Source organism: Pygoscelis adeliae, unplaced genomic scaffold (genome assembly GCF_000699105.1).
Source record: "Pygoscelis adeliae isolate BGI_AS28 unplaced genomic scaffold, ASM69910v1 Scaffold168, whole genome shotgun sequence".
Taxonomy (NCBI): domain Eukaryota; kingdom Metazoa; phylum Chordata; class Aves; order Sphenisciformes; family Spheniscidae; genus Pygoscelis; species Pygoscelis adeliae.
The window spans coordinates 1,938,321-1,950,917 of record NW_008825566.1 but is presented as its reverse complement, the minus strand read 5'-3'; the positions used below and the strand labels follow the sequence as shown (position 1 = coordinate 1,950,917).

General features: G+C 39.3%; 1 protein-coding gene across 1 annotated transcript in view; it reads left to right on the top strand.

Moving 5' to 3' along the window:
• The window catches only part of LPIN1 (lipin 1), an 89,933-nt gene that overhangs the window by 38,184 nt on the left and 39,152 nt on the right, over nucleotides 1-12,597 (top strand). The window contains exons 3-5 of the mRNA XM_009332476.1: nucleotides 9,051-9,251; nucleotides 10,565-10,660; nucleotides 11,929-12,264. Coding sequence (XP_009330751.1) covers nucleotides 9,051-9,251; nucleotides 10,565-10,660; nucleotides 11,929-12,264 — 633 coding nt within the window. The remainder of the gene's footprint in view (nucleotides 1-9,050; nucleotides 9,252-10,564; nucleotides 10,661-11,928; nucleotides 12,265-12,597) is intronic.

Sequence of the window (12,597 nt, the reverse complement as noted above, 5' to 3'; positions counted from 1 at the left end):
GTCCTGGCGAGGCTCCGGGCGGCTGCCCGCAGCACCTGCTTTTCCCTTGCCGAGGAGTCTGGCTTTTGGGAGTGACAGCAAGCAGCGGAGCTGTCGGGTTCATCTGGGGTTGATAGTGCTTTGTGCACGGGGTTGGAGGGAAAGGGGCGATCTGATGCTTTCCTGGTTTGTCTTCGGGGGGAGGCACCCAGCGCGGGGCAGCAGCGGGGAGGTGCCGGTTTGGGGTCCCTGCTCCTGCCGAGCTGTGAGAGCTTGTGAAGTCCAGTGCCCCTCTATGCGCTCCTTCTCCTTTTACGTTAGAGATGGTGTTTTGCCTCCCTTTGGCTGGCAACTGCTGATGCAAATTGCTGCATTAGTACCACTGCTTCGCTAATACTTTCTCTGAGATGGAATAATGAAAGCAGTAACAGGCCAGAGGGATTTAATGGCATAGCAGAGCCTGGCTGGCAGCAGTGCAATTGCTACATATGAAACTAAACTTTCAGGTATTTTGGGTTTCTTTTATGTGATTTTTTTTCCCCTCTAGAACAGCTATTAGCTTTTCTGTTGATTAGTGTATCTCCTCTACCTTCAAGCAAAGAAAGTAAAAGAGAATGTATCTTGTGGAGAGTGGGAAGGAGACAAAACTGTGCAATATTTTTGTTATCTCTGTCAAAAAGAGGAATTGTGTAGAGGCCTGTACTAATAACAGGATCTCAACATTGATGTTGCAGACTAACTAGCAGATCATTTTTCCTTTCACATGTAAAGTCATTGACCTTGATAGATCTATTGACCTCTGATTTGGTTCACAGTCTGGAGGGTGTTTTGGAGCTGTTTGTTTATTTTATTTTCTGGGTGGCTTTATCTGTGTTCCTGCTGTCTTAGGAAACAAATACTGGCAAATGTTTTGTGTACATAGGTAAGGTTTTGCTGTCATCAGTGTACCCCGTTAGAAGTCAGATGGATATAATCCTATTACATTAAAATGAGCCTAATTCCATGAAGAGAACTGGAGAAAAAGTGGGGAGACAGTGAAGGAGATAAGATGGGAAAGACTCAACATAATTATGTTATGATTTTAGGCATAAAGCTATGAAAATAGCTTCTAATGGTTTTAGATACTTTCTGCTTTTCTGATAGCTCCATTTCACTAATGTGGAATATAGACTACCTGGTAATATCTACTTACCTGACTCAGCGTGGTCTGTTTGTAAGGGAGTTGGGCAAGTTTTAGTCTTTGGCCATTTTCCATACCTGTGGATGTGCAGCTGCACACATTTGTTTATTTAGGAACACACATACACTCAGCCATCATCAAAAACAGTTGAAATGCAGTAAGATCTTACTTTAAACTCTGAAATGCAGAAAATGTAAAGTTATAGCCTAATGAACAAATTCATTTTCCAATCCCACTTAAAGAAAGGTTGCCAAGTCGGATGAGGTATCAGCATAGAGTAGAGCTGCTGCTTGTGCTTCCACTCTGATTTATGTGCCTCCTCTGACATCAGAACAGAAGCACAGGGCAGCACAGTACATGATCTACCATATATTTTCTAGTTATTTCAAAAGTTCTCGGTTTCAGCCATCAGTTTTTACTTTTCGATTTGTTGTAAAGTTTGATCCTATTTATGCAGCATCAGTCCAAAGGGGTGTCAGCCCTTGTGTGCTTTCCCTCAAAGTGTCTCTGTGAGGAGGGAAGCACTGTACAATTGGGAAGCTGAAGCACAGAGAGATCAAGGGAAATGTGGAAGGTCTCCCAGGAGATCTCTGGAAAAGCAGGAGGCAAGTCTTGAGAGATGATTTCAAGATTGCCTGAAATACCAAAAGAGGTGTCCCTGGTACTACCCACCACTGAGTCTTTCTTAGCTTCTCTCTTTAGTTGATACTAGCAATTGTATGGGTATGTGGTGAGTCAGATCATCCCATTGATCCAGCTGGAAATTATTTTTGTATGACTTTAGTGGTGTTAGTTTTCAGTGCTGACACAAGGGCAAGATTTGGAAGAGCTGGGAATGTATGGTTGGGAGGTTGGTGTGGGGACTATGGTTGTACACTTCAACTGGCCATGAAATAATTCTCTTGGACTCTTGTGTGCCAGTCTGATACCCTGACTGTGGGACTACAGGCCAGTCCTTCCTTCATTTGTACATGAGGATTCATTACAGGCAAGTTTTGAGTCTTAATTTTGAATTTTTTATTTCAGCCACTTGGAAGAAAATATTCTGTCCTTTACAGGGGACTTTGTGAAGTATTGGACCAAGTAATGTTTCAACTATTTGAAAGATAGTGCAATACCAGAACCAAGTGAATAGTCAACTCATAGTCAAAGTCCGTATCTGTGAGTGAGTGTGAGTGAGCGAGTTCTGGGAAGGACTGGCAGCTTGGAAGATAAGTTTGACATTTGATCCATTTGACTCTTTGGCCATTATAAGAAGTCACAGTTTCTGGCACTGGCCTTGGCTAACTTGGAATAGGAGTCAAATAGTTCCTAATAGAATTAAGCGCAAAATAATCCCAACCCTAAAATATTTCTGGAGATTTGACTGGCAGGAAGCAAAATGCTCTTACTCTGGTGTAGAGCCAGCCACATGCTGCATGTTGCTTTCTGATTTGGGATGTACAAGTGAATTGCACCTGTCTCCTGATTGACCGGACATATTGTCAAATCACGTGCAGGAATGTGGTCCGTCCATGCCACTGTGACTATGGGGAAGTCTGGAAAAAATGTGCACATAGTCAGGTTTGGACAGAGTTTGCCCTCCTATTTACAGAACAACCAGAACCATGCTGCTCAGCAGAGTGGTCTGGAGTTCTCCCTCAACAACTTGTCCAAATCAGGGTCATGGCTGCTTATGGCTTCCTTCCAGGTCATGTGTCCAGGTTTCCTTTCCCAGGAAAAAAGAATATGCAAGGAGAGTGCTTGTCTCACTCTGATGAGCTTGGCATGCTGCAGTTGAGATACAGCCACACTGATAGACCCTGCTTGAAACCAATGGGAGTTAAACACTATCTAAGATCTAAGACTTAGTAATTTGCCCGAGACTGTGTGGGAATCTTGTAGGAAAGAGTAGGGACCTAAACTGAGGTCTCCTAAAGTCCCGTGCAGTGCCTTCACTGCTCCTCTAGAGAAAGTAAATCCAGGCTCTGATTTTGATCTGAGAAATGCACAACTTTGGGGTTCTGGCTGGGACTTTACTCAAAAAAGTGGGATGGGGATTCGTGACAGTGACCTTGGGTTGGATTGATGCAGGAGCTAACAAATAGTTAAGAAAAAGTCTTTCAAAAGTTCTTAATGATTTTCAGTTTCCAACCTGAAATGAGTTAAAATATTAAGAGGTTTGAATGTGATGGTCACACAGCGTTAGTGACTTTACAATGTGTTGACCATTTACTAATAAACAGAAGTACCCCTTTTAAAAATAATGGAATGACAGTTATTATCAGTTTTTGTAGTTAAGAAGTTATGGTTGTGGTACAGACACGAAGGACTAAGCTTAATTTTGAAAAAATCCATCTAGGGAATCTTCATCTGAAATATTTCCTTCTCTCCCCTACATTTTTATCATAAATCTTTTTTAGAATGTAACCTCTGATACTGTTTTTCATGGTAAAGAATATGTCAATAGTAAAATTCCATTAATTGCTGTAGAGGGAGTCGGTGTTCAATATTGCAAACAAACTGAATTGCTTCAGAGTCAAGAAAATAAATGTTTGATATGTAATAAAAGAGTGGCAGTAAGCACTTACCTAGAAGTCTTTGAAATATTGTCATTTACTTTTTTGTAAATGAGGAATAATTCTTTTGAAGGGGCCACAGTCTGATTCCCAAATATAGTCCAGTCTCTCTCAAGCTTTACATCTTCAAAACAGAAGCCAAGGGCATTTCAGGGGACCAGATGGATTGGGTTTGTAAAATTGTCACAGTTTCAGTGTCAGCAGCAGAGCTGCAGTGATTTATTTTAACTGAACACTGTCCCATCAATTTTTAGCTCCCTTTCACCATTTTGCAAGTTGTATGGAGAAGTTTTTAGGAAAGTCGATTCGTTTTGTGCTTATGCCCATCACTTCAGTCGTGGACCAGGGTCTCATCATGATATCAGGTATTAAAAGTGTAACCGAGAGATGTTTCTGCATGTGTTGTTTTCCTCTGTGCTAAGCATTTGGTTTGTGTTATGTTTACCATTGCTGCAAATCTTCCTCTCATGGCCTACAAAACCAGTGCACAGTCATAACTGTAGAACCTGAGAAAAGGGGCTGAAAGGGACCTCAATGTTACATCCCTGCCAGTGAACGAAACGGTGCCGACATCTGTTCGTGGTGGCCAGACCAGCTAGCACCATCTGTTCACACCTATTCTATAAAGCTCTCTTAACCTTTAAAAGAAGGTGACTACTTCTAAACTGGCCATGGGAGTAGTCCCTAGTCCACTTATCTCATTAGCTGTGCCTGGGAATTGTTGGGAGAGTGCTTACTGGCCTGTGCCTAAAATGTACCAGAAGCAGATTTTGTAATTTAAATAGATTCACTATAGATGACCAAATCGTAATGGTTGGCTCTGTGATGTGATATGGTTTGGTTTACTGCTTTGGACACAGGCACAGTGACAATCTCTGTCCCAAAGATGACAATTGCCTGTTCCTAAACCAGTCCCAACAGATGTTTGTCCTGCTTTTCAACATTTTCTGTACTGGAGATTTCATATCTTCCAGAGGAAGTGTGTTCCAGGTTTTAATTACCCTTACAGCATGCTACCTAAATCACGGGTTTTTTTTTCAACAACTGTTGGCTTTAGAGCACGTTGAATAGCACTTGTATCCCTAAGTAATTTGGATGTGTGTGGATATTTAACCTGTTACTCATTGTGTTGTGGCACCTGAGGAGACACTGGGTCTTGCAAAAGGCAAAAAGGCCTTTAGTTCTTATGACTTTCAGTATTTTATTTTACAAAATACGGTAAAGAAAGATGAAATGGTATGGGGAGGAGCTGGGCTGTAAAAAATGGGCCACAAAGGGTACAATTACTAGCTTTTTCAGTGGAATTAGGACATCGTCTGTGTACCTGTATGAAAGAAGTGGATTACCTAGATGACAGTGCATATGATCTTACTGTGGCATGCAGTAGAGCAGGACTTTAAAGAATTGACTTTGTTAGGTCAATCTTTGCAAAGTTAATAAATCAGTTAAGTAATAAGGGAACACCTAGCTATTTATTTTTCACTTATTTTTCTATGAGATTATCAATTCTGAAATATGACTGCTGTCTTTAACAATCAAAAGAGTTGGAAATTTTCTCTCCTGGCAGGTGATGCTAGTTAAATTGACATTAAAAATTATACTAGAAAATACTTTTAATTTCATAATAGATGCATAATGTAGAGCTGTTTCTTTGCAAGTGTCTCCTGGCAAAGAACAAAACTCAAGCCATTTGAAAATCCTGAGAGAAGCAGTACGGACTGTTCTCACTTGCTGCAAGCTTAGATCAAAAGGATTCTGAATTTTCCCAGCAGCAAAAAATATTCTATGCTACGTCCACTAGCATAATGTGAGAACAAGAGTTTTACTAAATTCAGTATTATTAACAGGCAGGCACTGGAGGTTTAACCCATGACGTAAACTCATGTTTTCTGCTGAAGTTGCTGCTGCCTGGTTAGTAAGTGAAAGACTTCTTGGAGCGGCCAGAGTAAAATGTTGTTCCAAAACCACATGCAGTCTCTCTGGGGTTTGAGGAATGTTGGTTTCCTGGAGTACTGACATAGTATGAACTGACTTTAGGTTCAGAGTATAAACTTACAAACCTCAGACTCCAAACAATCTCAGCTTTGGTTGGCGTGTGTAAAAGTTAGGATAAAGGGCCTACATCCATCAGAGTCCAATTTCTGAACTCTCCCCCATTTTAACTACAGCATTTTTTGTTCCCTGCATTTGAAATATGGAACCATTTTTGTCTGGTTTCCTGAGGAAGTGGGGTTTGTGTGATCAGTCTCCCAGTTTGTCTTTTAATTCCGCAGTGATTTTGTTGCACAGGCCAGGTTCAGCCCACCTTGAAAGGAGTGTCTATCACCAGCTGACAGTTTGGATGGGGCGCTTTCTTTTCAACGATAAGAGATTTTCACTGTATGGAAGCAAGCTGTACTGTGCCAGTTGGCCTCAGAGCTTGAGGATGATGTCTAACTTTTTTGATTCACTCGTATAAAAATAATCTCTGTGTCCTAAGACAGGACAAGGCAGTGCGGCTAAGTTTTGTTGTGAAGAAGAATAGTTGCAAAATTCTCTGTTTAGGAGTTTAGGAGACCTGCTGGTGTAACTTGTTAAGAGGATGTGTGAGTCCTCATATTTGGATTGTTTGCCTGTAACTCTCCTGAACAGTGGGGTGTAGGTACTGTCCCAGCAACTCCTTCCCCACCAATGAAGTTGTGGCTGTTTTGTACCTAGAAATTTTGTTGCTTCAGCAGACCAAGCATTAACTGGGGTGAACTACACCATGTAATTTTGAGTCTAATTGCAGCCATCTTTAATCTTAGCTCAATAAGAAATGTGTTTCTTATTGTGCTTTAGGTTAGAAAAATCCCCAGTAGAAACTGAAGTATTTTTCCAAAGCAAAGGGAAAATTTTAAAAGTTTGCTTACATCTGTCACCCTGGAGGCTCACTTCTGAACTTAGGTCTGTGCCTGTGTGGTCCCAGCTTTTTAAAGAGTTCACATGATGGCCACGAAGATAATTAGGGGACTAAGAGCTCATGTCTTAAAAGGAGAGGCTGGGAGAGCTAGTTTTGTTGTCTTCAGGGTATTCAGTTACCTGTTGGGGGGTAATAGGGGAAACAGAGCTGGAACCTTGGAGGTGCGCAGGGATAGGACAAGAGGCAATGGCCACAAGTTGCAACAAGGGAAATTCAGGTTAGATATTGGGAAGAAAATTTTCAATGTGAGGACAGGCAAATGTAGGAACAGGAGTGCAGGGAGGCTGAGAAATCTCCATCCTTGAAGACATTGAGAACTCAATGGGACCAAGGTCATGGGCAACCTGGTCCAAGTTGGCCCTCCTTTGGGCAGACTTTTGGACCAGGTGACCTCTAGAGCTCTGTTCCAACCTGTTGTTCTATGACCCAGCATAGGGTGCGGCATGAGTTTCAAGTGGAATTCCCTATGAAACAGCTTACCACTAAATTTTCATTCAGGAAGGCATGTTTCTAATGTATAATAGGAACCCAGAAGTGCTAATACCAGTTGAATGCTGGAGAACTGAATATAATTGCCCTTTCTGCCATGAAGTTTTTGTGTGTTGACTTTTCAGTAGGTGGCACTTTCTAGATGCTTGAATTAAGGGCTGTGCAGAAATGCTTCTCCAAACAGTATTTAGGGATTGTTCTTTCATTAGTTAACATCTTGTATACTAAATACTTCAAAAAGGTCGGTTTGGTTTCCAAAGTTAGTGCCTAGTTTTAATCTTAATCTTTTTGTGATTCAGCTCCCCAGTTGTCAGATGGGGAGACCATCATCACTTTTCAGAGGCAATGTAGTGATGACTATCATAAAGCCCAAAAGAACATAAATAATTCTTCCTTCAGAGCATGGTTTGTGTCCTGATACCCATGTATTGCAATAGAAACAGAGAAGAAAGCAAAGCTTCAGTCCATCCTATGTGGAGGGACTTTTGGAAAAAAACACAGGTGATCATTAATTAATTAGAGCAGCTATGCATGAAGAGACCATTATAACATTTCCTAACTTTCCAATTTTTTACTGTAATGTTTTCGCTGTATTCTTTTAATAGTTTTTTGTTTCTAAGTATAAATCAGTTAAAAATTGGAGCTATTTTTACAGCATTTCACACTTGCATCTTTTTGTTGTTTATGAAAGAACACAGCTGAAAGGGAGTCTCTTGTAGCAGATGATGCTGGTTAACACATGCCGTGCAGCTCAGTGCAGTGACTGTCTCTCAGACTCTGAGCTCAGTTCTGTTCTCACCACCATCAATGGGAGTTTTAGTGTTGCCTACCCTGCAAGTGTCTCTTATTGATGTCCAGGTGATGTAGTACAGCCTAGCAAAGAACTTGTATGTGAGGCATATACTTTATACTGAGTGCACAAGGACTTTACTGAAATCAGTATCTTAGAATCTGCAAGAGGTGCTGGAAAAATAATGAAAACAATAGACATTGGAAGTCCTTAAAATCTGTACTGTTCAGGAAGGTATCTGCTTAAATTCATTCACATTTTGAGAGCCCTTAAAAGACTTTTTCAACTTTTAAGTATGTCTAAGTATGCATGCTGTCCCATCTAGGGGATTAAGTATGTTAACGGATCATAAACAGGATGTGCCTTAACAGAGTAGAAGCAGGAAACTAAATGCTAAGTACTAGATAAATCCAGGAGCAGGGGAAATAAAGCCAATCACTTCAACCATCAACACATGCCTAATTTTTAATAAACCTGCTGATGGCCACCAACTGGATTGAACTCCATTCACCACAACTCTCTGGGCCCGGCCGTCCAGCCAGTTTAATGGATATCTATATCTATTAATGCATATCTATTATGCATATGCATTATAATAATCTTTTAAGGGGAGAAATCCCTGTAAAGTGGGAAAATAGTCTTTGACTTCAGTGTAGTGGAAAATTAGATCTCCTTAAAACCATTTGCTTGCCCTGCCCTTAAAAGCCTGTAGAAATACATGAGAAAAGTATATTTGGTGTTGAGGGCACAATAAATGATAGGAGGAGATATTATTTTGGAAGTAATGCTTTTCTCTTCAGAGATAACTGGAGACATTTATGAGCTGCAGAGTCTAAAAGTCTGACAGTGGTTTTGAATGCAACTGATTTTATGAACTTTTGAAAGTTGTTACAATTCTCTGACTTACAAGGTCTCTTTTGCTTTTGTCTTTTAATAGCTCTCTACAAACACGTGTCAGCTGTAAATAAATTAGGTGGGACATCCTGATTCTATGTGAAGTTGTTAATTTGTGAAACAGGAGAATACCCCACTGCTGGAATTTCCATCTCTCAAATGTCTCTAAAATATAAAGCAGGGATCAAAATCTTATTTGTTCTGTCTTTTGCCTTTCAGGTCCAAACCATGAATTACGTTGGACAGTTAGCAGGGCAAGTGTTTGTAACTGTGAAGGAGCTCTATAAAGGACTAAACCCAGCCACATTGTCGGGATGTATAGATATAATTGTTGTACGTCAGCCAGATGGAAATCTTCAGTGTTCCCCTTTCCATGTACGCTTCGGGAAAATGGGAGTTCTACGTTCTAGGGAGAAAGTGGTAAGAAAATTGGCAATTTTGATATGTTCTGTCTGTGGGTTAACTCTAATGGCATGAAAGTTACTGCATATTCTGTGGTATGCTAGTCAAAGTTTTCTGTAGACACTATGAAGTGCCCAAATTGAGGCAAGGTTCAATTAAAATGGTTGTTACTGATTCTTGCATTTCAAAGCATAATTTGTAAGACATTGACTATAATAAAAACAAAACAAGCCATGACATTTGTAACATTTATTTTCAATAAAGCAAATTTTTGAATGTGCTAATTTCGGCCTATACTAGATTTCATTAGTGACTGTGTATTAAGACCCCTTTGTTTAACATGTTCATTGATAGTTACAAAAAGGGAGGTAATAATGAAGTAATATTTTCAGATAACAGAATGTTGAGGTTAACTGAAGCTAGAAAAAGCAGTGAGGACCTTGAGATAAATGTAACCAGGCTGAATGACCTGGCAATATGATATCAGATGCAAAGTTGCCAGTGAGTAATGCACGACAGATTATTTTAGGAAATAATTTGTAACTACATACAGTCTAGGTTCTAATGTAGCTATAATTGTTCAGCAGAAAGATCCTGATGTCATCATGGACATTGTTCAATTCCTACATAAATCAGAAAGGAATTCCAGTATTTAGGATGGCTAAAAGTTGAAAATCTTACCGTGCCAATAGTATATTGTGTCCTGAAATATAACATAAATGTAGACTTGTCCAAGTCTCCAAAAAAAATACAGTGAAAGTGGAGTTGGTGGCAAGAACGGTTACAGGCAAAGAGAGAGATCCTCCTGAGAAGAAAAGGAAATAGTTGGGCTGTACAGCAGTGAGATAAATGTGCGGAAGAAACAGACGCATGAATTGTGTTGAGAATGTAAAAAAATTTCTCATAGTGTAAAGAGAAGTCTGTTTAATGAATTTGAAAGACAGCATATTAAGAATTTGCATGCAAAGTGCTTCTTGCACAATTCAAAATTAGGCTATGAATTAAAATAGCAAAAAGATTTGTGTGGTGAGTGAAGCATTCAGAATTACATCTAAAAAGATTCAGGACTTTATATAATGGCTATAAACCTTCCTGAGTAGAGGAGCAAGACAGCAATGAGCTGAACAAGTTAGAAAAACATTTTGACAATTGATGGCCTTGTGAAGGGGTGAGGAGCAAAACAGAGGAGTTCACTATTCTGTGTTTATTATAAGGTTTCCTACACTTCCCTGAGAAGCATGTGCCCAGTGACAGTGGTAGGATAGCTGAACAGGAACTGTCTACCTAAAATAACTTTCTTTTCACTTGAGAATATATTTATTTTCTTCCAGGTTGACATAGAAATTAATGGAGAGGCTGTAGATTTGCACATGAAACTAGGAGACAACGGAGAGGCCTTTTTTGTGCAGGAGATGGATAATGATCAGGTAAGAAAAACTAATTAAATTAAAACTAATTTTAATTTGTTAAAAAGTCAATGCCTGCTCTTCAGAGTCAGTTTTGAGTTTAGGAATTTTGTTGGAAAAACATACCTTTACACATTTGATAGTTTTGAAAGTTTCTGGACAATTTTCTGCTATGGAAATTTAATACTATGCAGTTACTTTGCTTTTTGAGTCGCTGAGATTGGAAAAATCTAAAGGAGGTAATCACATAACTAAAAAATAAATCAGAGTTTATGTGCATGCCAGTGTGTGAACAAAAGTAACATGTACACAGTTCACATGCTCCGAAGATGTGTACAACAGAGGTTAATATGTCCATAGACCTGTTTTTTTCAGAAATCTTTACTTTGAACATATGCACTCAGCAGACTGCCAGTAAAAGTGCACATGCCCTGTAAACATCTGTGCACACAGTAATTCTGGTACTCACCAAAGACGTGATCTTGCAACTATTATTCATGTGGCACTATATTTAAATGAGAATGCCTGCTGTTGAGCTGTGTGATTAAATACTAGTCTATATAAGTTACTAGTTTTCAGTAGTTCACACATAATGTAACATAAGAAAAGCTTTTTACAGGCACTGCTCTTCAGATATCCCCAATAATTTTTGTCACTGTCCAGAGCGTGATGAGCTTTCAAATTATTATATTGAGTACGATACTACTAGTTTCAGGTGAGAGCTGTGTGCATGTGCAGTATTCTCTGTATCTTTATGTTTAAATCTTCTGATGTCTGTATTTAAATCTGTGTGGTAACAGTTATTTGGTGACTGAAAATTGCTAGAAATACTTCCATAAACATCTAGAGATGTATTATATATGATTGAATAAGAGGATGTTTGTGTGACCTAGTTATAAACCGCTGATCTATCTGACTACTATCTGTCATTTGAGTTGTGAAGGAGAATTGGATTTTACAAAATGTTCAGGTTATAAACTAGGATTTTGTTTCTGCTGTGTATCTAGCATCAGGTGGCTAGAGACTCATGCCATAACCTGGCCAATATTAGATGCTCAGAGGATCCTTTTTATTAAGAGTATTGTTCCTGGCTTGTCTAAGGAGATGCAGCTATGGAACAATTTTCATATGCTATAGGATCATACTGAGAACCCAGATGTCTAATCTTTGTTACTTTTCTGGGGAATAAATGACTTAGATTTTGGCAATTGTGCATAGATTTTAGAACCAGATTTGTGACTGGCAGAGGAACTTAATATGTTGCATGGTTTGCATTTTTTCTTTCTCAGGAGGTAATTCCTTATCATCTTTCCACATCTCCCATTCTGTCTGAGGGAACTGCTTTAATGGAAGCTCAACTGAAGAGGAACTCCATAGACAGGATAAGAAACCTGGACACCAGTGGATCCTTACAAGTACCACCCCAAGCCCACGGATCCCAGGCTTCTACTGAAACATCTCCAGTCTGTAGCTCTGTGAAAAAAAGGAGGAAAAAGAGGAGAAAGTCTACCCATAAAATAGACAGCTTAAAAAGAGAAGACAATGGAGACACGTCAGAAGATGAAGACATGTTTCCTATAGAGATTAGCTCAGAGGAAGAAAAAGAACCATTGGATAATTCAAGGTATCGCAGTGGAATTGAGATGTATAATGGAAACCTAATGCTGGGTTAATGTTCCATTCCATACCTTCTAACAGTAATTTCTATCTAAGTCAGTACATATGGTTGATGAACATGTTTCTTTAAGAAAAACCTTTAGGCTGGAAAGCTATTGAGAATGTTACTAACAAAAATAATGAAAATGACATTGAAAACATGAGAACAATCCTCCATCATGCTGTGAACTAGAAGGTGTGAATCAGATAACATTTCTCTGTCTCTTTTTAGTTCAGGTTATACTAATTCTTCTCTACAGTAGGGTTTTTTTGTTATCTAGAGTATATGACAGTTCAATAAT